This window comes from Poecilia reticulata, chromosome 22, assembly GCF_904066995.2.
Source record: "Poecilia reticulata chromosome 22, P_reticulata-male-v2, whole genome shotgun sequence".
NCBI classification, from domain to species: domain Eukaryota; kingdom Metazoa; phylum Chordata; class Actinopteri; order Cyprinodontiformes; family Poeciliidae; genus Poecilia; species Poecilia reticulata.
The window spans coordinates 25,140,817-25,166,725 of record NC_088851.1 but is presented as its reverse complement, the minus strand read 5'-3'; the positions used below and the strand labels follow the sequence as shown (position 1 = coordinate 25,166,725).

Sequence of the window (25,909 nt, the reverse complement as noted above, 5' to 3'; positions counted from 1 at the left end):
CAGAACAAAACCCGCCTCAGGCTGTTCCTGTAAATGTTTACCAGCATCAAGCCCCCAGGGCCTCTTCCACATCAGCAGAAGCTGCTGCGTCATGCCACTTTCTGCTGATTATTCTGAATAATATTGCAATAAATCAATCAGGATTTCTCACCAAGGATGCGTTTAATATTTCCGAATCTTGACATTATTAAACAGTTTTTGTCTGGATTGTTTTTGCAGTACCTGAACCGAGGATGCACCAGATACTTCGCCAGTAAGGACTCTGATAAACAAATCCTACAGAGCCGCAAAAGTGCTGAGGTAACGTTCCGCCTGTGCCCCTCTAATGTTCAATTTATGGTTTTTCTAGACCATAAATTACTAGCAGAGAAATGAAATATTCTAGTTTCAGCGGTAATGAGGATTCTCTAAAGTGCAAACTTACTTTTTATGACAAATGATTATGTAGTCTGGAGTCACAAAACTTTTAAATTAATATTATAAAACGATAGGGAAACTTATTTTTCTCTCTAAGGGACAAATTATTTCATTTTTTCTGTAAAAACTGCAGCGTTTTGGTGAAAATAGATGTGTTACACACCGAGTGCCACATTTTAAGGGTTTATTTTTGTTCATTTAATATGATAAATGTAGCTAAAAGCTAATGGAAAACCCACAATATATGAAAATTTCATCAGATCAATTTAAAAAGAGGCTTTAATGCAGAAACACAAAATATTACAAAGTATTTTTATTTTACTGTCCAGTAAATATCTTGAAATAAGACAAAACTAACTTTTAAGTAACTTCAGCAGAATAGAAGACCTTGTTTTAAGTCAACAATTCATTTATATTAATGAAAAAGTTCTGATTGCACCTGCAGATTATTTTACTTACAACATGGAAAAAATGTAAGTGAAATAATCTGCCAGTGGAAATAATATTTTTATCATTATAAAGGAATTATTTAATGTTTTTGCTCAGTTTTTTACATCAGCCACAAGGATTATTAGCTACAAAAGGCAATGGAAGGAAAAAATGAGTTGAAAAAGCAACATTTTATCTCAAATTTTAAGTTTTAAAATAAGGCATAACATATTAGCATTTTCCTTTATAGACAATTTTATTTTATTTTTTAAAAAGAGCACATTTTACAACCTAATGAAGAAAACTTGATATAAAAAAGAATATGCTGTTAATTTTAGTATCACTCTGCAAGTGAAAATTCATTAAAATTATTACATGAAACAATTAGGAAACTCTTAAAACCTTCATTTGTTGTTATATCTGTATTTATAAACATTAGTTTGTTTTTTTATTATTGTTTATCAAAGTTTGATTCCATGTTTTTTGCATATTTCCTGTCTGCATACTTCAAAATAAAAATATAAAAAAAAAAATTCCTATTGGTCTGATGAAAATATTCTGAGAAATTTTGGGTTTTTATTAACTTTATGCCAGAATAATCAGAATTAACACTTGAAACAATTAAATAAATTCACTTTTCAGTGAGATCTTAATACATTGTTTTTGTTAAATTTAATAGGTTATATTTATATGTCTAATAATTCAAACTGTTTAATCTGAAATCAGTCGTGTTAATCACATTGTTTGCTTATAATATCCATAATCAGTAGTTTAATGATGAACGTCCTGTGAGCTGTGATGTAAGTAAAACTGATTTATTCGTTCCTGATGATGTCATTTCCTCTCTGTCCCGTCGCTGATAACAAACAGGAAAATAAGGTGATTTGTTTTTCCTCCTGTGTTTTTTCTGACCCGCCGTCGGAGTTTTCCATGCTCTCGCTTTTAGTGAAAGCAGGAAATGGGTGCATGAAGGTTTTTTTTTAGTTTTAGTTTTGCATTTGCATGCCAGCTTGGATCTGGGTTTGGTGTTGCTTAATTATTCAGCTGTCTTCAGACCTTAAAGGCACGGCTGCAGAACTTCATGCAAATGTCACATGCAGCCATGCAACCCTCTCAGAAAAAAATAATACATTTTCCTCCTTGTTTAAATTGATATATTGATAATTGATACAAGATTTATTGTGATGTAGAACTATTCTTACATATTCTTGGATAATTATTTTATTCTTATAGCAACATTTTGTTGTTTTTGTTGTTCCAAAGGTGGAAAAATAAACATGCAGAGATAAACCTGTTGCTCCATAAAGCTTGCTGAGTTCTGCTGGTGGAGGCATTTCTTTGTTTTTCATATTTCAAACCTGTTGTGCAGTTTTACAGTGTGAAGTTTGAGTAGGGATGCACGATATATCGGCACTAACATCGGTATCTGCCGATATTAGTTTAAACATATCGGTATTTGTTCAATTACACATAAATAAATTGGGCCAAAATAAACAATCTTTCCATCTTGTTGCCATTTATTTCTGGATATTTGTCATGCGACGGTAACCGCTGCTAAACTTTGTTGATAATACACTAATGATAAAAATAAATAAAATTTCGCATTTGAAGTGTTTCCATTAAATGACAAACTCAGTTAAAATCACAAGTAAATACGTTTGTTCACGCGATAAATCATAAATAAACAATAAACATCATCCTGTAACGACTTCCTGTTGTCGTCTTCTTGCTGCGAGGCAGCAGTGCTACCAACTGCGCCACCATGCAGCCCCGTCGTACATAACAGCAGTATTTATAGAAATATCGGTCCAGATTTTCATATCGGTGCATCCCTGTGTTTGAGTGATTGACTTGATCTGCGCTGAATTTTTTAGCCTTTGGTTTTTCTTTCTGACTCCTCCATGTTTCTTGCAGCATGTGAAGCTGGGTGCTCTCCGCGACCCCCTGCTGGACGACCAGGGCGACTTCAACAGGATGTGCGTGGCCATGAAGAAGATCGGCCTGAACGACACGGAGAAGCTGGACCTCTTCAGGGTCGTCGCTGGCGTTCTGCATCTGGGAAACATCGACTTTGAAGAAACTGGGAGCTCCTCAGGTGAGAAACAAGCAGTAATCAAGAATATTTTATTATTTAGGCTCTAAAAAACAAAAACCCTGGGCTGGATAATCGGTTCATTCCACGGCTTTTCAAGCATCATTCATTTCCACCTTTTTTTTTTTTTTTTGCTGTTTTATGCAATTGATGAACTTGAAGTGATTTCTACCAACGTTTTTCAACATTTCTTCTGTCATATTTGGACACAAAGTTTCTGTAAACATCCATTTTAAAGTCCTGCCATAGATTTTTCAGTTAGATTGGGTCCTGGTTTCATCTAAGCCATTGATTGTAGCTCTGGCTGCACTTTCTGTGCTGGAAGATTAACCTTCACCCCAGACTCACGTCTTCGGCAGCCTCTAACAGGATCGTCCTGGATTTACCTTCGTTTATCTTTCCATCAACTCTGACCAGATTCCCCTCCACTGCTGAAGAGAAGCATCTTCACACCATGATGCTGCCACCACCATGTTTCATCATAGCGATGTTTGCTGTGGTCTACATTAGTTTTCTTCTTCCCATAAAGTGCAGATTTGTGACTTAGATCTCGGAGTTGAAACTCTGCAGCTCCTCCAGAGTTGGTATCAGGAAGTGATCTTAATCCAAATGTTTGGAAACATTTTTAGGTTTTTATTTGTAAAAAAAAAACACATTTAAAATTCATGTTTTTCCCCACGATTATACACTATTTTCTGTTCTAGCACCTAAAATCTGAGTTCAGGTTTTAATATGACAAAATTTATTTTCTGCATTTAATTTCATGATAAATTCAAATCATCTCAACTTCCATTTTGATGTTTAATGTTTTTTGAACAATACTCTACATCTGGGCTTCTGCTGTGTTTGGTGTTTGTTTCAGTTTTATTTATTGCTTTTGGTTGTCGTGTTTTATTTTGGATATTTAAAATATCTTTCTGTTCTGGAGTTACGTGTTGTTTAAAAAATTCAACTTTATGGTGAACTTGCATTATTATTATTCTATTATCAATATATTACCTGAAAAGTGATATATTGTCTATCACAATAATTTATCGTCCAGGAGGATTTGATATCGTGACAAGTCTAATCTTTCAAGACGTTGTGTATGTGTTGCATACTGTCATTGTTTTATTTCAACTAAGTAGATAAAAGTTGTCTTTTTAAAAATCTAAGTGTTTGAAAAGTAAATTGTAGCACTTCAATAGCAACTTGAGGAGGTAGTGAAAATTGAGATGCTGCTGTTTATTGGTCATTTTCTTTCTGTTGTCCATTGTGAAGGTCGTGTCTCTGTTTCAAGACTCCAGTAAAAACAAAACCGCATCAGGTCGCCAAGGTTACGAGGTTTTGTTGTTTATTTATTTACTTTCTTGCTTTTGCTTCCAGGTGGTTGCACCATTAAGAAACAGTCGGACCAGACGTTGAAGTTCTGCGCGGAGCTGCTGGGTCTGGACCAGGACGACCTGCGGGTCAGCCTCACAACTAGAGTTATGCTCACGACAGCAGGGGGCGCCAAAGGCACGGTTATCAAGTAAGAAAACCAGTCCTGCTTCAGTCAGGAGGATAAACAGCGAGATGATTTCAGGGAAATAATCAGAGCTAAGCTAGAGGAAATGTTTCTCTTTTTCCTAATCTGTCTCTCTACATGCCCCGCGAGTTAAACGAGCGTATGCAAATGAGGATATGATATTAACACTGCTCCTCTGTACTTTGCTGGTGATGCCATGTTTGGCAGATGAATATTTCAGAAGGGGCCAGCTGCTGGCCTGGCCTGGAAGTGTTTCCTCCACATCAATAATGCAGCTTGTGTCTGAGGAGGCAGGGGAGCGTGGCTGCGGCGCTGAAGCCCCGGTGTCTGGGGAGCAGGTGGAGCGCGGGGTGGGGGCGCCTTTGTTACCAAGCTGCAGATACATCCAGGCGTCCCCTGGGAGGGAAAAGTCTTTAAGATGAAACATTGCAGCTGATAAAATTACCTGTCAATGAGAGTAATTGTTTGGTTTTAAATGTAAAAACAAGAAAATCTGCTAACAGGCTGATTGTTTTAGATGGGCTTTTGTATCTGAAAGGCTTTCTGAGCCGAATAACAAAAGGAAGTAGAAGGAAAAGAGATAAAACGGCTAAAGGGGCTATTTCAAATTAAAATTCAGCTTCTTCCCAGCTGGGACAGCTCAGTCGAACTCTTTGACCTGCACTTTGTGAGATCAGGCAGCCTCTGTGAATAATTCGAACATGAATGGTGAGAAAAGCGCCATTAGAGATTCAGGTAGAGTTCAAAGTTCAGGTTTCTTTTAAAACTAAACTCCTAGATGGAATATTAAGCTCCAAGCCACGTTGGAAATGGGGCTGATTTGGAAAAAGTGAAAACAGAGCGACGCTGTCCCAGTTAGACTTTCTCTCACTGCCCCATTTTTTTTTGTGTCCCTCCAGGGTTCCTCTAAAGGTGGAGCAGGCGAACAATGCTCGAGATGCGCTGGCCAAGGCCGTGTACAGCCGCCTCTTCGATCACGTGGTCAAACGGGTCAACCAGTGCTTCCCCTTCCAGGCGTCCTCCAACTTCATCGGCGTGTTGGACATCGCCGGGTTTGGTAACGACAGATCCGCTCTGAGACCACAGGCTAACTAGGAAAGAAGGAGTAAAGTTCTGCCTGAAAAGTTTTCTAGAAAAAACATTAAAATGTCTGAAAAGTGGAACATTTGCTAGAAAAAAATTTACATTTTTAAAATTAATTTCAGAAGTTTTCTAGAAAAACTTGAAAATTTCTGAGCTCCAAAAGTCAAATATTTGCAAGAAAAAAAGTCAAAAAATTTTAGATTAATCTCACAAATTTACTAGAAAAAAATCTGAACATATCTGAGAAAAATGTTGAGATTGATTTCAGGAATTTTCTAGAAAAAACAAGGAGGTCAAAATCGAAATTTCAGGGAAAAAATAACAAGATGAATCAGAAATTTTCTTTAAAAAAAACTCGTACATGTCTGAGCTCCAAAAGTCAAAAAAATTCCTAAAAAAAAATCTGAAATGTCCAGAAATGTTTAGATAAATCTGAGAAAAATTAGGAAATTTCAGAGTTTCAGAAGTAAAAACTTTTAGCTCAGAAATTTCCTTGTTTTTCTAGAAATTTTCTGATTAATCTTAAAAGAAATTTAATCCCTTTTCTTTATCTTCAACAGACTTAATTTTATGTTGTACTTTTCACCTGTAATTTGCCAAAATCTGCATTTCTTTTCTCTTGTGCCTTGTTGAGGAGGATGTCGCCTGTGTGTGTGTCCTGATTTTTAATTTAGCTAATATGATGCGTAAACACACTCCTCACCAGGCATCTTGTTGGAGAAACTCATTTCCCCGTTCCTATAATTAATATCAGCTTTGCATTTATTTATCAGGGCTTTAATTGAAATGTATCTTCTGTTTTTTGCTCCTCTCAGAATACTTTGAGCACAACAGCTTTGAACAGTTCTGCATCAATTACTGCAATGAGAAACTGCAGCAGTTCTTCAACGAACGCATCCTCAAAGAGGTGGGTGATGAGCCAAACGCAAAAAAAGGAAACATTGTTTGCATGCAGACGATTTTTCTCTCACTTTGCTTTCTTTTTCGCTTTCTACGCCCACATTTCCTTTGAGCTTTCCCATTAGAGTGCTAATTTCAGCTTTTTTCCTCTCCTGTAATGTCACTTAATTAGTGGCTGTCAGTTCTGGTTCTGCTCAGTACTTATTATATAGAAGTTGTTAGTTTGAAGCTTGTTGGATTGTCTGAAAACCTGGAAGAGTTTCTTTCGGTGTTTGATTTCTGTGTGTTGGTGGCTACAGGAGCAGGAGCTCTACCAGAGGGAAGGGCTCGGGGTGAACGAGGTGCATTATGTGGACAACCAGGACTGCATTGGTGAGTTTCTGACTGGGTTTAAATCCGCAAACTTTTAGGATATTTATATTTATCTACGGGCTGCACAGTGGCGCAGTTGGTAGAGCTGTTGCCTTGCAGCAAGAAGGTTCTGGGTTCGATTCCCGGCCTGGGGTCTTTCTGCATGGAGTTTGCATGTTCTCCCTGCATGGTGGGTTTTCTCCGGGTACTCCGGTTTCCTCCCACAGTCCAAAAACATGACTGTCAGGTTAATTGGCCTCTCCAAATTGTCCCTAGGTGTGAGTGTGTGTGTGCATGGTTGTGTGTCCTGTGTGTCTCTGTGTTGCCCTGTGACAGACTGGCGACCTGTCCAGGTGACCCCGCCTCTCGCCCGAAACGTTGGCTGGAGATGGGCACCAGCAACCCTCCCGACCCCACTGAGGGAAAAAGGGTGCAAGAAAATGGATGGATGGATATTTATCTACATGAAAATTACAGTTTGTAAATTCATCATCAGCTCTGTTAAAGTAAAATACGCATCGTTACACCCTGAAGTTGTTGCACTAATTTGTTTTCTTGCATATTAATTTGTAGTAGATTCAGTTGTGATTAATTATGTGCTTCACAGCAAGCGATTTTAAGAAGAAGAAACCGGAATTATTCAGAGGAGTCCCCCAAATACACCGCTGCTCAGTAGTAAAGAAAAATGAGACAGATTGATGCTGGTTCACTGGGAAGATGGAAATAAAAAATTTGGAGCAACTTAAAACAAAACTTTATGGAATAACAATGTTGATGCTGCACATAAAAGCATTTATTGCAGCATAAACATGTTGAGCAGCTAACTTGAAATCCTGAGATCGTTTATCACTTGGTGCTTTTTGATTTACTTTCTCCTCTTTCTGTTTGTTTGAAATACCGAATTAGATGGAAACCAACATTTACAGTATTAATGCTGCTTTAATTATGTCCAGTTCTAATGGAAATTAAAGTAACAAATATGTAAAATATTAAAGTTAACTATCAGAAATGTTATCTTAGTATCCATTTACAATAACTATCACAGAGAATTTGGCTTCTGCTTTACATGCATGCTAATATTATTAGAAAATGCCACTAATGAAGCTAAGAAATAATGTTTCTATAAAGTGTTGAAATGACTTCGTCCCTCATATCCGCCCAGCCGCGCGGCATTCCCCTGAATCCGTGCTCTGGGATCCGCGTCACAGCCGACACTTCCTGTTCCTCCCAAAGCGCCGTGTCTGTTTGGCTGAAGGGAGACGCTGCGCTGAGTTTCAGGGGGTTTACGGCCCCTCAGCGCCGCGAGAGGCTCAGATTACGCCTCTTGTTTTGGTTCCGTTTGTCCTCGAATCAATCCTGGAATTAATGAGTTGAAGTAGTCCACGTACCAAGGTGAATGAGTTTGATTTGTACTTCAAAGGTTGTGATTATTCAGGTGTGAGGCTAACTGACAGCAGTGAATAACATTTATGACTTGCAAATGACCGTTTGGGATGGCCATTAATTCACTCATCAATCTTCTGCATTTATGCACAGGTGCTTGCTCATGCTAATTTTTCTAAGGTCCTTGGCTGTAACATTATTCTCTGAACAGCGTGTTGGATGAATAATTCAAACATGTGTCTAAATGAGCATCCAGGAGCATGTTTTATACCTTTTAAATAATCAAATTCAGAAAAGATGAGCAGTGGAAGTTTCACCCATCCATCCATTTTCTTTACACCCTTGTCCCTTGGTGGGTCGGGAGGGTTGCTGGTTCCTCTCCAGCTGGTGTTGCGGGCAAGAGGCGGGGTCACCCTGGACAGGTCGCCAGTCTGTCGCAGGACACCACAGAGACACACAACCATGCACACACACACTCACACCTAGGGACAATTTGGAGAGGCCAATTAACCTGACAGTCATGTTTTTGGACTGTGGGAGGAAACCGGAGTACCTGGAGAAAACCCACCATGCACAGGGAGAACATGGAGACTCCATGCAGAAAGACCGGGGCCGGGAATCGAACCCAGAACCTTCTTGCTGCAAGGCAACAGCTCTACTGCACCACTGTGCAGCCCACAGTGGAAGTTTCAATGAATCCCAAAGTCAGAAAAAACATTTTGTGATTTTGTAATTTCTCTATCATGAACCCAATTTATTGAAACTCGTCTGAAAGGTTAATTTAAGACGTAAAACTTTGATGTCTCACAACATCAGCAAAGCAAATCATAATCCCTAACTAGCATAAGTTACTGGGTGTTAAGTGTAAACATCAGCTGTAATCTGTGGTGGATATTTAAATTTCTGCCCAGATCTTGTGGAGGCGAAGCTGGTGGGAATCCTGGACATCCTGGATGAGGAGAACCGGCTTCCTCAGGCCAGCGATCAGCACTTCACGTCGGCCGTTCAGACCAAACACAAGGATCACTTCAGACTGACGGTCAGACATTTGGTCTCGTTTCTGCTCTTTCTGGTGTTTTGGGAAGACGTGACCTCACTGTGAAACAAAACATCTTTCAAGTGAACATAACTTAATTCTCATCCACTTGTGGTTCGTTCTCATCTTCAACAAGTGGAGCTTTTGGATTTAAATCTGTTAAAGATGAGTCAATTAAAAGAAAGTAAAGTATTTGGCAAGTTGCGATTATTTTGGAAATGGTTAACGCTTTACGTTACAGATGTTAAACCAAGAGAAATTATTTCAGCGTTGAAAGTTAAATATGCTCTGATGACACCATGTTTATTTAATGTATGTAGGTTAACAAATACAAAGTAGCTGTTGGTAATAATCAATTAATCACACGATAAATTAAAAACAGATCAAGAATTTCCATTTGTGGGATTTATAGTTTTTCTCTTTTCTTTCTTTCTACCAAGAACTGGATGATAAAAGTCTTTAATCTGCTGCTTTGGTCTCAACTTGTCCTTTTTTTGAAGGATATTTTTGCAAACTGAGACTTTATAATTCCTTTTATTTGTTTCTGTTGTTTTGTTTATTTATCTTGCATATTTAAAATGTCTTCCTGCTCCAGTGTTAAATGTTCGTTAGAATTTAAAGTTCATTGATCTTGGATTTCCATTTTATTGAGAAATTCCTCATCATGACAGGTCAATCTGAGCTTCTGTACAACTAAACTAAACGTATCAATCTATTTCAGGTTTGCAGGACTGAAGTCGCACATCGTAGCTTCACTGTTTCGTTGCATGTAGCAATGATTGATTGTTTTGAGTCAATTGGTTTGTGTAGGTTTAAGTGCAGAGAGTCGATGTTCTGTGTTTGGTGTCGTTGTGATCACTGACGCACGGTCCCAGTCCCTCCCCTGGTCGCCCTCTTTGTCCGTATTGTTTGCCAGTCTGCCTGATTATCTGCTAGCATGAAATTCTTTAAAGATTGTAGCCTTGACACTAATTCAAGCCCACCATTAGAGGTGGCTGGCTGCAGCAATGCCATTGTTGTCTCTTAAATGAAGACTATTCTGTGCATTTAATAGGGTGAAAAATGAAGTGTGAATGTGCTGTGAGCCAACATTTCTACTCCACGGCTTCTGCAGCTTTTCAGAGACTCATTTTTCCTCAATCTTCCCGCAATTTCTGCCTCCGTTTTTTTTTTTTCATTGTTGGTTCTGAAGAATGATCAATGCTTGGACCCTTTCACAGCACTTAAACTCGACAAGATGAAAGTGGCATTCAGAAATTCTCCAGCCGACTATTCAAGCACACTCATTGAATAAGTACAACGAATCCTTGAACAAAGTTTTAAACGATGCGTGTATTCTTAACCCTCCTGTTATGTTCGTTTCTGAGGTATAGCAATAATGTTCGTGGGTCAATTTGACCCAGGGAGAGTTTTATCATGCAATAGTGTCAGGAACCAAAAAATTCATCCAAAACATTTTTTTATCTGATTATTAACTCTAATACTAAACATCTCAATCAAAATTTGTGCAATTATGTTTTTTATTTCTCAGAAATTAAGGATTAATGACGACAACTTACTCAATTACTCATTTGAACATAAAAAATGGGATTTACAATTTTTATGTCCACTGACAAAAACCTAGACACAAAAAAAACAATAATTTCCTTGAAAGTGATCTTTGGTAAATTTTTTTATATTACATTTAATTTTTTTTTTCAAAGGGTGACACTCTTTATAATTGAACTTGAGACACACAAACTGTTCCAGGTCAAATTGACCCGCCAATTAAAATCAAGATAAATGAGTCATGCAGAGAGTATTTATGTTTTCCTCCACTTCTACTGAGTGTCACTCAGTGTGGGTGGAGTTTGTCCACTCAGTGTGGGTGGAGTTTGTCCACTCAGTGTGGGTGGAGTTTGTCCACTCAGTGTGGGTGGAGTTTACCCACGGGAACAGAAAAGGTTCCCGTCAAAAGTTGTATGAACACCTGCTTTCTCGCAGTTCATTGTGAAGTAAAGAGAGTAGGGAGAAAGTGGGTTTGTGTGTGTCTGCGTGTGTGTGTGTGTGTGTGTGTGTGTGTGTGTGTGTGTGTGTGCGTGTGTGTGTGTGTGTGTGTGTGTGTGTGGTGAAATAAGGTTCATAGCTGTAAGGAAACAAACAGAATTGGACATTTTTAATCTTTTTTTGCACTTTAACTTGACTGCCGGGTCAAATTGACCCGAACAGTATCGATGTAACAAGTAGACTAGGGGGGGCTGCAAATGTGTAAAATGAATACATTTTCAATTTATATGTAGAGTTCACCTATTAAGACAAATAGAAAAAGTTTCATGCAATAAAAATACTTGTAACTATTTTAGAAATATTTTTAAACTTTGAAACGGGTCAATTTGACCCGCAACATAATAGGAGGGTTAAAGTGTAGCTCTCTGCTCACCTCAACACCAAGGACATAATAACAGCTCTGGAAAAAATTCCTCCAATCCAGGATGATATGAGCCAGAATGTGTGTTTCCTTTCAGGTTCCCAGGAAGTCAAAGCTGGCGATCCACAGGAACCTTCGAGACGACGAAGGTTTTATGATCCGCCACTTTGCAGGAGCCGTCTGCTATGAAACGGTATTTATAGCGTGAATATTTTTTACCAAGAGTTGCTATTTATGTACAAGTTTTCACACCCTTTGAGTTTTCTCACTTTAATGTATATTATTGAGGTTTGGTGAAGGAAAATAAGATGAATAGTGTTGAAGGTCTGAGGATCTTTACCAGCTTTGCTCGTTTTGAGATTTACATTTTTTTGCCGTTTTGTTTTGCTAATTTGTTTGGACTCGATATGATTGGACAGAAATTTAAGCAATTTTTAAGACTTGCTGTAAATTTTTCATCGGATTTAGAAACATCAGATTGTTTTTCATTATAACAAATTTCTTATCACGATAGAAATTCTGATTTACCGTCACAATACATTTTAATTAATGATGTTTAGTTGGTAATTTTACAATTTTGTTCCACGTTTTGTTCAACTACAGAGTCAATAAAAATCAATACAGTTAAAAATGTGATTAAGTTCAGATACAGTTTGATTTTAGAGACATAAATCACACTTTGTGTTATTTACACATTGGTATGTTTTTCAAGAGAAGTATCTGAGTTTGTGGGTCTAAAACATAATTATAAGTATTTTTTATTGTTATCACAATACTATCACAAAATAAAATTTATTTTCCACAGTGGTTCTTAACCTGGGTTCGATCGAACCCCAGGGGTTCGGTGAGTCGGTCTCAGGGGTTCGGCGGAGCCTCTGCTGACCGCTGAGGTAAAGACACACTTGTGTAAAGTCGTGATGACGCCCCGCTTTGCCATCACTTGCTGCAGAGGATCATGTTACATTGCTTAGCCAATCAGAGGATCACGTTACATTGCTTAGCCAATCAGAGGATCACGTTACATTGCTTAGCCAATCAGAGGATCACGTTACATTGCTTAGCCAATCAGAGCTGCGGAGGAGCCCTGATTGAAGGAGCTCCACTCAGCATAGATTTGAACTTGTGTCTTTATTTACTTCAGCAAAGCTCACAGTTTTTACCAAATTCTGTAGCTTTCGGTGAACTTCTAAATCTGCTCCTTAGTCGCATCTTTTCGGGGTTGCTACTGCCTCTAGTGGCGTGGGGGTGGTAACACAACTAATATAATTACATTACTAAAACAGAATAACGCAAAATCTTTTGTGTGTCGGCGGGGGGCGGAGAGGGAGAGGAATAGGAATAGGAAGGGTTCAGTGAATGCGCATATGAAACTGGGGGGTTCGGTACCTCAAAAAAGGTTAAGAATCACTGCTCTAGGATGAATTAGTAGCTTTGAAATTAAAATTTCATGTCTGTATCGTCCACCAACTCATTTAATCTGTTGATTCTTCAACTTTAGACAGTTCTGACAACTGCCATGTTCAAAATTAGACTTTGATTTAATTAATTTAATTTTAATTAAACAAAAAAATAACTCAGATTGGTGCAGAAAAAGGAATGTATGAATCCTTACAGATCCAAAACGCATCAGTTTGAGTCGGTGTGTCAAATCCTGACGTTTGTAGTAGTGAATATTTTGACTTATTGAATATTTCCGTCACATAGAAACCTGCTGGTATGTGCAGGACGATTCCCATTCTTCACTGGGTTTAACGCTCCATCAGTATGTGGAAAACGAAGCCTTCCACTACATAAATGAATGCGCTTGTGTTGACAGACGCGGTTCGTGGAGAAGAATAATGACGCCCTCCACATGTCCTTGGAGAGTTTAGTGTGTGAATCAAAAGACAAATTTGTTCGAGAGCTGTTTGAGAACTCCAGCACCTCCAAGGACTCCAAACAGAAGGCGGGCAAACTCGGCTTCATCAGCGTCGGCAACAAATTCAAGGTCAGTGGCGCAGGTCGCACCTTTCTGCACCAGGCGGCAACTTGGAAAAACTCTGAGGTCACAACTTTCTCTTCTTTTTTTCAAATTAAAGTCAAACATCATTGTATCAGGAATTATCTCATTTTTGCCGGCACAAAAACAAATTAAAGCTTTCGTATTCCAGTGAAACAAAGTAGAAAAGATTATCGTAGATCTGAAAAAACCTCATTTTTTAAATTTTTTTTACTTTTTGTACCAAATGTTTTCTTCTTTGGTGGTTCATAAAATGTTTTCAGTTACAAAGATGAGAGTTTTATCCAGGTTTAGTCTGATTTTGACTAAAACTTTTGTGGCTAATAAAAAGAAACTGTTTAAATGACAAACATGTTCTAATTAAGAAGCTATAACCTGATCAATGATCTTTTTATTTTCAAAAGGGCCACAAATGGCTCCCTAATGGCTCCTGCAGTAGGCAGTATTTTAATCAGACCCTCTGGGTTTTCTCGATTGTTTTGTAATAATTTTGCAATAAACATCACTGAAATTGTGACTGAAATTTTTTTTTCCGTTAAACTCATCCAAAATCTACATATAGAAGAAAAAGGATGAGAAATTTTTTTTATTTAAGCGACTTATAGCTCTCTTTTTTTCACACGGCTGAGGCAGCAGTGGAGTAGAAGTAAAACATACTGCCACCTGCAGGTGGGAGGTAGCATCACGTAAACTCAATGTTTTCATCATTTTTGCAAAAAAAACTCGCAACTATGCATTAGGAAAAAAGCGTGAGCTGTTGATTTTGCGTAAATTTCTGCAATTGCTAAAAACTGGAGGGACTGAAAGAAATAAAGCACAGCTGCTTTAATCTATCTCAAATTATAGAATGAAATTTTATTATTTAGTTTTATATATAAGTGTGTCCAGTTTTTACTTTCTGTCTCTTAATAAATGTCCTGATCTGATTTAAACAGGAAGCATTTCATTTACAGAAATCTGAGTGGTTTTGCTTGAGCAGGAACTTTGCCAAAGTGAAAGTTTGTGAAATCAGAATGTAAAATCCACCCATTTTCACTTTCTCTCTGTTTATTTGCTGCCTCTAATCTCTCTAAGCTTCTTTTCAGACTAGTAGAAAGTGAGCTAACGCTAATCTCCTTTCCTTTCTCCTTCCTGTTTCTCAGTTTCTTGTCCTTAGTTCGGGCGCTCCTCTTAGATTTCCTCCCGTCTCTCCTCTTTCCTCTGAGAAAACCTTCCTTGGTGGATAGATCTGGAAAAAGTCAGCTTGAGGTATAAAAACAGGGAGTTTTAAAGCAACGGAAACTAAAATAAAACAACAGCGGTTCGTTGTTTTATTAGAATAAACCAGCTTTCATTCAAATCAGCTACATATAAATAAACTCTAAGCTGAGCAACACTTATTTGTGTCCAGGTCTTTATTTTCTTTCAGGAAATGTTTGTAATTCTGTCCAGGACTAAAACAATTAATCGGATCAATTATAATAAGTTGATTATTGAAATCAAATTGTTCAAATTCTGTTAAAAAAATATTCCATCTTGCTTATTTCCCCCAAAACGTTTGTGGGATTTTGTAAAAGTAACCCAGGACGTATTGTTGCATCTTGCAAAACAAGAAAAAGTTTTTAGAAGATCTGAAAAAAGCAACTCAAGATCTCACAAAAAAATTAAAAAACTTTAAATGAGAGAAAAAAATTCATGAACATTTGTGAAATCTTCCATAACAACTTAAGATCTTAAAAACGTAACGTGGGATTTTATTAAACTGTTGTGGGATCTCAGAAAAGGATGTACACTGCAAAAACACAAAATCAAATACCAAAAGTATTTTTGGTCTAGTTTTCATTTTAACTACTTTCGTACATTTAAAATAACACAAAATGAATTTAAAAGTAACATTTCAGAAAGAAATAAAGCTTGTTTTAAGTCAATAACTAATTCCACTGGCAGATTATTTCATTTACAGCATAAAAAAGCCAAAAAAAAGAGACTTAACTGTTTTAGGTTAGTTCAAAAATAATTTCTGTTTACTAAATAACAGAATAACCAAAGATATAATTTAGAATTCATTTTTAATTTAGGTAGAATTTGGAAAGTTACATATTTCTCCTCAATACACTGCAAAAAATACCCTCTCCAAAGCAACATTTTTCCTGTTATAAGTGAAATAATCTGCCAGTGGAACAAGTAGCTACTCTTTATTCAATTTTAAGGATTTATTTACTTACAACAAGCTTTTAGATGCTATTTTTCTCGTGCACTAAGTTATTTGCACTAGACCAAACTAGATAAGATTTTGTTTTTGCAGTGTAATAGGATCCCTCAAAGTAACTTTAGTCTTGCTCACTTTTGTGACATCTCTCAAAATTAACTCCGGAGAAATATATATATTTTTTTTCTCCTTGAACAGTTTATTTAACTTTAAAATCATTCCCTCTTGTTTTAAAACTTCTGCCTAAAGTTTTCCTTCTTGCACAAACAGACACAACTAAACCTGCTCCTGGAGAAGCTCCGCAGCACGGTGAGTCCAGAGCTTCTCATTGTCGCGTTAAAAATGAAGCTGGTTGTTATAACTGCATCTTCTCGCAGGGCTCCAGCTTCATTCGCTGCGTGAAACCGAACCTGAAGATGGTCAGCCATCAGTTCGAAGGAGCGCTGATCCTCTCGCAGCTGCAGTGCTCAGGTAGGAGGAGGGAAACGAAGTTTATGACAATAAAACAGCTCAGGAATTTTGCAAACGATAAAATGCACATATAACTTTTTACTTTAAATTAAAAAGCTGTGGAAAGCGTTACAGATTAACTTTTTTGTCAAGTTTGTTATGCCTTGGGATTTTATCCATGAAGGTTTTTAAGTTTCACATCAACAATATAAAGATGTAAAGATACATAAGACTTTTTTATTTCACTTTTTATTTTCTTTTGTTTTGGATTTTACTTCATATCTGCTTTTGTTATGTGGCTTTTCTTCTATTTATGTTGAGAGAAGGAAGAAAAAACTTTATTTGTAAAATGTTTAAATCTGACCTGTGACTCTGTCCAAGTTTTTAATTTGAACCCATTTTGGTCCTAAATTACAATGAATTATGTTTACTCTAGGAAAGTTAAAAATAAAAAAAAATACAAGAATAAAGTTATAATATTACAGCTTTAATCTTGTAATTTTATGATTTTATCCTGGTTTTATTGTGACTTTATTCTTGTATTATTTTGAAATGTTTCTTGTAGTGTTATGATTTTATTTTCATATGAGTTTTTATGATTTTATCCTCATAAATGTATTTATTTTTTATTAGAATGGCCCTCTGTCATAGTAAATAGAAGCCTGTAATTTTATTATTTTGTGATTAAATCTCCTAGAATTGGTCAATCACTGCACTGATGCAACTTTGAAAAAAGAAAAAGGAAAAATCAGTTAATGAAACATAAACTCACAAACAAACATTGCATGAACTGTTGCGCTGCTAAAAATCATGTTTCTATGGATTAATGATGCTGCAGCAAAGCTTCTGTCTGACATACATTTGCCGAATCGATTCATCCTGATAGAAAGATTTAAAGGACGTTCTGCTGAATGCATGCTGGATAAATGAAGGTTTGTTGTGTGTTTGGACCTGTTAGGGATGGTTTCGGTTCTGGACCTGATGCAGGGCGGCTTCCCCTCCAGGGCGCCATTCCACGAACTCTACAACATGTACAAGGCCTACATGCCAGACAAACTCACACGGCTGAATCCTCGACTCTTCTGCAAGGTCAGCTCTTCTGTTTCTGTGTTTGTTTGTCAATTAACTTAAAAAAGTGATTAAAATATATGCTGTAATGACACATCACTGACTGTCAATCTGATCCTTTACAGGCTTTATTCAAAGCTCTGGGACTAAATGAAAAAGACTTCAAGTTTGGACTAACCAAAGTGTTCTTCCGCCCAGGAAAGGTGACGTTTTACTCTTAACGTGTAGCAGAAATTCATCTTCTTTGAGTCAAAGCGTGACGCGTTTCTGTGCCTCAGTTTGCCGAGTTTGACCAGATCATGAAGTCCGATCCAGAGCATCTCGCTGAGCTGCTGAAGAAAGTCAACAAGTGGTTGCTGTGCAGCCTCTGGAAGAAGGTCCAGTGGTGCTGCCTGTCTGTCATCAAACGTAGGTCCAAAAAGCTGCAGAATGAGCAAACAGCTGTGGTGTGAAACGTTGAATTAATGTTCATTAATCCATGTTTGTACTAAAACTGCTTACCTCTTTGTATGAGCAATGATTTACAGTTTACCGCTGATTCAGTTTATTCTCCATAACTACGAACAAAAAACCTTTTTTCTGCTTTTTCATAAAATTATAGGAGAAATGTTGGGCAAAATCAACTTTTTTCAGTTTTGCATCATGTTATAATGTTATTCCCTTTTTTAAAGAGACATAGGCCCAATTCAGTTAGCAGGTTAGCTTAATCACTTTTTTTTCTATGGACTGATTTTGTGCAATACATTTTTTTATCTTTAATTGGGACAGAAAGTTTAAGAAATATCATCAAAATACAAAATATTTTTAAATAACAATACTTTTTTTTTTTTGCAAGGACAAAATCTGTCACCTCAATCCTGCTTTTATTTTATTAAATTTCTGCTATTTTTTCAATAAACACCCAACAAATGTTTATTTTAAAAAGAAAAATCTGCAAAACCTCTAAATTCCTTTCCAACAAACCAAATCCGACCACAACATGTAGCTAATTAAACTTTTACATTATCAAGTTGTGAAAACATCACAATATAAATAAAATTTTAAATCAGAGTAAATTTTTCCTGCTTTAGTTTGGTTTGAATGCTCAGATTTGTTTCAGTTTGATTAAAGCCTGAATGACGAGAAGAAGAAAAAAATCTTTATTTTTGAAGTTAACACAGTAGGATTACTGTACCTTTAAATTGTCTTGGAAGATGACGATGCAATGATTTTAATGATTTTAAGTTTCTGAGTTATAGTGAAGTGTGTGTGACCCAGTCGTTGCAGTTCTGTCAGAATTACAGCAAATACTAGGAAGTTAGTCAGCATGTTTGACCAAAGTCCTTCACTTTAAAGACAATAATATTAAATACTATGCAAAATTATAGGCATCTTTAAATTCTACCAACATTAGAAATGACATCTTTCATGATTCTGGAAACAGAAATCATTTTCTTAGCCAATCTAAAACATTTAGCAGTAATTGAAGGAAGAAATTGTGTCTTTTTTTTAAAATAAAAACAAACTTGGTTCATGTGAAGCTGCTTGTTATGGTAAAGTTGATATTCTGTGTTTTTACTGTAGCATCAAATGCAAAGCAGCCTGTGGCTGTCCGCCATTTTAAATTTACCACTTTTCATTTCTGTCTGAATATTAAAGTGAGCAGCCTCCAGCCTCAACACCACTGAAGAAGCACAGCCTGGTTATTGATGCTCGGCACCAAGCCGCTGGTTTTCACTGTTTCAAACAGAACCGCCCGGGTCCAGCTTGGTTTTAAGCATCAAATGACCAGAATCTGCTGCCAAAGCAGACCTGCAGCCGTGCATTGTTCCGTTTTTCTCACATTTCTGTTTCAGTGGAGTCAGAGCGAAATATCTGGTCAGGTTACATTCTCCTTAAAATCAAAGTAAACAGCTGGTGACACTGAGTATGTTTGTTTCTTTGCAGTGAGGAATAAAATGCATTACAGAGCTGTAGCCTGTATTAAGATTCAGAAGACGGTCCGCATGTGGCTGTGTAGGAAGAAACACAAGCCGAGGTGAGTTTCCTCTTTTCTTTCTGCTTTGTTTGCTTCTAAGGCTGCATTCACACCAACCACGTTCAGTCCGCTTTCATCCAACTGCAGTCCGTTTGCATAGAAACTCTGGTTCGTTTGGGAAAGTGTGGATGCGTAAAAACTCTGGTCCGCCTGCAAACCTCGGTCTCTGTTCGGTTGAAGTGATTCTGGTTCTGTTCGAATGCATGTGTGAACACCAAGCAGACCAGAGACCGCTCCAAAATCAGAAAGTGGACTACAGCGCAGGGCATTCTGGGTAAACACAACCTAAACCAACACGTTAGCCTAGCGCTAGCAGGAGAAGTGGCTCCTGGTGTTTAGCCAAAAACTAAAGAGAAATGCTACAACCGCTAAAATCTGAAGCCACTTTATATTTATTTACATTTCATGAAGAAAGATGTTTTTTTGGAGGTGTTTGTGTCGTTTCCGTCAGTGGCTCTTGGTGCGGCGCCCCCACAGGCGAGGAGGGGAACAGGTTGGTTTGACTCAGATCAGAGAGAGGAAGAACCACAGCAGCTGGAGGTGGAGCAGTTTGGTTTGAACCCAAAACAAAAACGTCTCCTTTATTTACTTTGTTTTTCATAGTAATATGATTTACTCAGTTACATTTACTTGAATAACATTTTGGAAAATAAAAACTTTTAGAAGCATTTTTATACCTTGTACTTTTTACTGTTATAATGACGTAACTGTAAAAGTTGCTGTAGTTCTATTAAATATTAACAGATATTATAAAAGAATCTAAAGAGGAACTGAATTCTCCTTTGATTTGTATATTTCTATTTTAATTGTGTCTGTCTCACATGTGTCAAACTCAAGGCCCGCAGGCCACATGTGGCCCGCCATGTCATTTTATGTGGCCGCCCAGCGTTTTGTAGGCCCATGATTGATTTAAAGTAGGTTTTGATCACGAATTGACTACAAACTAAATCTCCCATAATGCATTCTGATTGTTACCAGACATTACGGCTTCTCGCCACTAGAGAGCAGCAGAGTCACCTCAAGCTGCTTATTGATTTTTCCCAGCGAATAAAACTGAGACATCGACAAGCTAACATCAAAACGTCCAAGAAAAGAAAAATCAATTTACAAGTAAGACTGTGAATGAAGATCTGTGTGAGTTGGTGTCAGGGCTTCAGGTCGTGCTAGACTTTTTTTGTTATCTGTTATCTTGACTGATGATATAAAAAAATAATAATTATTTGATTTTATTTTTCAGCAGTTTTTTAAAGTGATGATTTTATTTTTGTACCATTTTTAATTTTGAACTGTTTATTTTATTTTTGAACCCTTTTTTATTTTGAAGTGTTGATTGTCTGAAGGACAGTATGGGGATTGAACCGACGCCCTCAGCATTACCAGCACGGTGCTCTAACCTGCTAAGCTAACCTACGTTACTAACTGTTGAGTTTCCATGGATTTTAAAAGAACTTACATGATCTTACCACAATGAAGATTTGATAAAACAACATATATAATATTTTATTTTCCAGAAATTTTGTATTTTGAAGTGTTGATTGTATTTCAGAGGTATTTTTTATTTTAATGTGTTGATTTTATTTTTGAACCATTTTTTATTTAGCCAAGGCTCCATAGTACCATTTGTCTCTAATAATGACATCTTCAATACAATTTTTTGATTCCAGGCTTAGTTTATGGACTGTAATGTGAAATTAGGCACAAGTTTAAGTTTGACAGTTTGTTCACCAAGTTCCTGTGCTCTCTGAGAGGATCTGTGGTATAAGTATTTGACATTGTTCCTTTCCCTTTGTTGTTAGTCTCTAACATATTTTGGATCTTCTACCAGGAACAGTGGAAAGAGCATGAGTTTCTGTAGTGTAGTGGTTATCACGTTTGCTTCACACGCAAAAGGTCTCTGGTTCAAAACCAGACAGAAACAGATTTTGCATTTTTATTCATCACAGGTGTTTACTAAAGGTCAACAAGGGCTCTGTGGTGTCATGGTCTGTATTCTGAATACAGGCATCAGAGTACAAACCCCAGTTGAAACTTTCATGCGTTGCATCTCACATCATCAACTTTGGAACCTCAAACTGAAATGAAGCAGAGGAGTTCAGTTCCTGTAGTGTAGTGGTTCTCACGTTTACTTCACATGCAAAAGGTCTCTGGTTTGAAACCAGACAGAAGTGGTTTTTGTAGGTTATGCATCTCTTAGGGTGAGACAACAAGAGCCTTCCTCTTTCGTGATCGCTCATTTGCCAATCGACTTCAATGTAGGCTTCTTTGAAATCGAGGCTACTTTCCTTAAAATGCCACTTGGTGGTTCTGTGGTGTAATGGTTAGCACTCTGGACTCTGAATCCAGCGATCTGAGTTCAAGTCTCAGTAGAACCGTTTGTCTCTGCTCCTGATATCTTCCATATTTTCTTTTTGATTCCAGGCTTAGTTTATGGACTGTAATGTGAAATTAGGCACAAGGATAAGTTTGACAGTTTGTTCACCAAGTTCCTGTGCTCTCTGAGAGGATCTGTGGTATAAGTATTTGACATTGTTCCTTTCCCATCGTTGACGTTAGCCTCTAACATATTTTGGATCTTCTACCAGGAACAGTGGAAAGAGCATGAGTTTCTGTAGTGTAGTGGTTATCACGTTTGCTTTACACGCAAAAGGTCTCTGGTTCGAAACCAGACAGAAACAGATTTTGCATTTTTTATTCATCACAGGTGTTTACTAAAGGTCAACAAGGGCTCTGTGGTGTCATGGTCTGTACCCTGAATACAGGCATCTCAGTGCAAGTCTCAGTAGAAACATCATATGGGCATTGAACCCATGACCTTTGCGTTACTGGCACCACACGCTGACCAGCTGAGCAAACCTGCCATTCAGATTCATGAGTTTTCATCAGTTTGCTAAAAACTTTTACATATCCTAATGTTTTTCAAAATCAACTTGTTTAAATGTATACTTTCCATCAATGTTTTATTTTGAAGTGTTGATTTTATTTTTGAACCATTTTTATTTGTAAGTATTGATTTTATATTTGAACCCTTTTTTTTTAAAGTGTTGATTGTATTTTTGAACCATTATTTATTGTGAAGTGTTGATATTATTTTTTAACCATTTTTAATTTTCAAGTGTTGACTGTATTTCAGAGATATTTCTTAATTTAATGTGTTAATTTTATTTAAGTTACTTCCAGCGGTTTCTAACTCTTCGCAGCGGTGGAGCAGTGGTTGAGCAGCGGACGGCGCATGTTACAGTCTAATTAACTTCTGCATCGTCATTTATTTCCTCAAGACAAACTGCCGGCTCCTCAAATGGATGAACACAACGTTGCATTCTCTTTAGTTTTCTCTGGTCTGTAATGGAGACTTGAATTAAACGCGCCTTTTCAGCCAAAGGTTTTGAATGCGCTTCCTGACCAGACGCTCCAAAGCGTCCGGTCCGTAACTCTTCAACACGCCGTCAGCTCCCGGTCAGAGAAACCCATTTAGTTCAGAGTCCGTGAGATGATATTCAATTGATTTCAGTTGCCTCTGAGACTAAATCTTTGTGTAAAGTCTATAATGACTTCCCATGTGACTTGTTTTTATTATTTTTCTGGTTACCTTTAAACACTGATTTAAATATTGTATTTTTTAAAACGAGCAGTAATTTTACATCCATGGAAACTCAAATGTAATATTTAAAACTTCAATACATAAAATCAGTTATTTATCAATATAAGGTGTTTAATTTATTTTTCACATTGTATTTTTATACATTTATGCTAGGGCTGCCCAAGTCTAGTTTTCCAGAGCTGCCATCTGCAACTGGACCATTGACTCATTATAAGCCTCTACAGAACTGAATGAGGGAAGTCAACCTTTTGTCTGGGTGTGTTTTAGCAGGGATGTACTCCTGATTTATACCGTCATTGTGGCCCGTCGAGGGTGGCCAACATGCTGAAGTGTGAAATTGATCTGATTTTAGTAAATGCTTTGTAGCAGACTTTAAATCATGGAACCTTTTTTGATGTATAAAAAATAAAGTAATCAGCTTTCTGCTCAGTGATCTGGCTAAAACACTATAAATGCTGGTTATTGATGCATTTGAACCATGTAGCAACATGCCCACTGATGCATGGCTGATGTACTGCTAATCAGCTACATTTATTAGCTTAGAGACGTTAATTATATCTGAATGCAAACGGAGTTTAGAATAACTGTTATCATCCAAACAGAAACTGATATAACTGATTCAAACATAAAATACCTGCCGTCCTTCTTTCATTACAGAACATCTATATTAAAATAAATGCTTTTCACAGATAAAAAGGTCATTCTTTTACTCTGTTGATTCAGGATTGAAGGTCTGGTGAAAGTCCAGAAGCTGAAGAAGCACATGGAGCGTTTCAACGAGGTGGTGAACGGACTGAAGGAAGGGAAGCAGGAGATGGCCAAACAAGTCACAGAGCTGGCCAAAGCCGTAGACGCTCTGTTAGCGAAGATCAAGGTAGAAACTCCTCCATCTGGAACTGAGAACCGGCTTTCTGTGTCAATATCCAATGGCGGTAAACTAATATTTTAAAAGTGCACAGGAATAGATTTGTGCTTCAGTTTCATCTTTGATTTTTCTCCAATCTCTGCTGGTTTGTGCTTCTTTTTTCCTGATTCTCTGTTTTTGATTGTTTTGTCCTCAATAATTTGGCTGTTTCTAACATCCTGCATCTGATTGAGAATGTTTCCAATTTTTGACTTTTTAAATTTGAATTTGAATTTGCTTAATAATTGTTCACATAGTGTATTTTAAATGGACCATATTAATTTATTTGAAGTTAATTATCTGAAATTTTAAAAGTCAGACAGCATCAACAATTTTTTTTTTTGTTGATGCTTAGACAATCATGTTATTGATTGATGCATCTGAAGTAAGGCCTTAAAATGTCTGAAATTGATTTACTTTTTTAAGTAAATTGACATTTAATATGTTAATCAAAGGTCTTAAATTTTGTCTTTACATGACTTTTTCATCTCATATATTTCATGTGTTCTTTTCAGTCAGGTAAAGGTTTAAAAGTCAGACATCTTCATGCATTTGTGATTCAGAACAGTTGAGGCTAACGCTAACTAGCTGCTAACATACCCTTGCTAGCTAGCAAATTTTTTCTGCAAATTTATTGCCAGTTAGATGGACAAAATTTATGCATTTAGGTGGAAATATAGGTCTTAATGGTGTTAAAAAGTCTGAAATTGGAGTTGGTGAAACCAGCATAAACCCTGAATTTCTACATTAAACAGTTTGAGTTTTATAAATATATTTATTCATGGAAGACAAAGGTCTTTTTTTTTTCTTTAAGCCTCTCTGACTCATATTTATTTGATTTTATTTTCTGTACATTTGGAGATGTGGATGTAGACGAAGCCCTCATCCTTGTATAACACACCATAACCTTTTTTAAGTGTTTTGTGCCCTTTTCTCATTCTTTCTCTGAGAATCAATGTTTTCAATCACCTGAGGCGGAGAAAAGCTTGTGAAAAAGACTCCAATAATTTAACTTATTGAATTTGTTTTGCTCAGTGATCAATCACAGATGGTTAGGTAAATCCCAGCTCTCCCCATGCAATATGCACCTTTTATTATTGAACCCTTAAGGTGCAGCAAATAATCAGAAACACGATTTTATGCTATTTAAATTTGGTGCTCAAAATTCTCCAGTAGCAATGATGCCATTTTTGTGCGCTGCGGCTTCCTGTATGTAATTACCAAATGTAATTATGGTGTTCATTGGTATCCTGATTGACACTAAGGAGCCACTGACCTGGTTTCTTACTCTCTCTCTCCGCTCCAAACACTTTTTCCATGCTAACTGTTGATTTATTAGCATCCCTGCTGTCAAACACGTGTTACACTGAAGGTTCGGCAATTGCTGTTGGCGTGGCGTGAATAATGCATCAGATGCCAATGGCTGTCGTTCAGCCCTCTATACATCTGTCATCTCACCTCTTCATGACACAGTTAGAGACTCGTCCTAATGAATCCCCACAATGCCTCGCAGATATCTAGAGGAACTGGACATCAAGCCTGCAAAGTGCAACTGACAGACTTGCTGTCACACATGGCCTCATGGGAAACATTGCTAATCAATACCGCTTGTTATGATTGACCTCCGTGGTGTTTAGTCCTACAAATTCAAGATAACAGTGTGATGTCCTGTAATATTTTAGTTTAAAAATAAAAAAAATTCTTGTAGAATGGTTGATATGACTGAAAAATGTATCACATTATAAGCCTTTCATATCAGTCGATATTTACAATTATTGCTAATTTTTTTCTTTGAAATATCTGAAAAACTCCAAACTGATCCATCCATGTTTTAACCACAGTTTTCACTTCACTGTTCATTTTTAAGCAGGCAACCTCAATCTGCTGCTGCGCAAGTTACTCAACAGGTTGTTGCTAGGTAACCAAACAGTGAGTGTGTTGCTAGGTAACCAAACAGTGAGTGTGTTGCTAGGTAACCAAACAGTGAGTCAGTTAGCGGGAGCAGAAAAAGTCAGTTTTTGAGATTGAAAAGTCAAAGATTTGCTTTAAAAAAACTCTGAAATTTTTAGATTAATCTCAG

General features: G+C 37.1%; 1 protein-coding gene and 3 non-coding genes across 8 annotated transcripts in view; all 4 read left to right on the top strand.

Moving 5' to 3' along the window:
• The window catches only part of myo6b (myosin VIb), a 50,463-nt gene that overhangs the window by 13,545 nt on the left and 11,009 nt on the right, over positions 1 to 25,909 (top strand). For 4 of the 5 annotated variants that reach the window (XM_008399861.3, XM_081603234.1, XM_081603235.1 and 1 more), the window contains exons 10-25: positions 220 to 300; positions 2,761 to 2,941; positions 4,304 to 4,448; positions 5,345 to 5,502; positions 6,344 to 6,435; positions 6,728 to 6,800; positions 9,074 to 9,201; positions 11,703 to 11,798; positions 13,422 to 13,592; positions 16,063 to 16,101; positions 16,170 to 16,263; positions 17,201 to 17,331; positions 17,436 to 17,513; positions 17,589 to 17,718; positions 19,237 to 19,327; positions 23,649 to 23,799. In XM_008399861.3, coding sequence (XP_008398083.1) covers positions 220 to 300; positions 2,761 to 2,941; positions 4,304 to 4,448; positions 5,345 to 5,502; positions 6,344 to 6,435; positions 6,728 to 6,800; positions 9,074 to 9,201; positions 11,703 to 11,798; positions 13,422 to 13,592; positions 16,063 to 16,101; positions 16,170 to 16,263; positions 17,201 to 17,331; positions 17,436 to 17,513; positions 17,589 to 17,718; positions 19,237 to 19,327; positions 23,649 to 23,799 — 1,839 coding nt within the window. Of the gene's footprint in view, positions 1 to 219; positions 301 to 2,760; positions 2,942 to 4,303; positions 4,449 to 5,344; positions 5,503 to 6,343; positions 6,436 to 6,727; positions 6,801 to 9,073; positions 9,202 to 11,702; positions 11,799 to 13,421; positions 13,593 to 14,746; positions 14,853 to 16,062; positions 16,102 to 16,169; positions 16,264 to 17,200; positions 17,332 to 17,435; positions 17,514 to 17,588; positions 17,719 to 19,236; positions 19,328 to 23,648; positions 23,800 to 25,909 lie in introns of those variants that run through there. The other variant, XR_014085819.1, reaches the window with a different exon arrangement.
• On the top strand, positions 21,173 to 21,245 carry trnav-cac (transfer RNA valine (anticodon CAC)). The gene has a single exon. It is a non-coding gene; the product is annotated as a tRNA-Val (tRNA).
• Positions 21,628 to 21,699, top strand: trnaq-cug (transfer RNA glutamine (anticodon CUG)). Its single transcript has one exon. It is a non-coding gene; the product is annotated as a tRNA-Gln (tRNA).
• Positions 21,930 to 22,002, top strand: trnav-uac (transfer RNA valine (anticodon UAC)). The gene has a single exon. It is a non-coding gene; the product is annotated as a tRNA-Val (tRNA).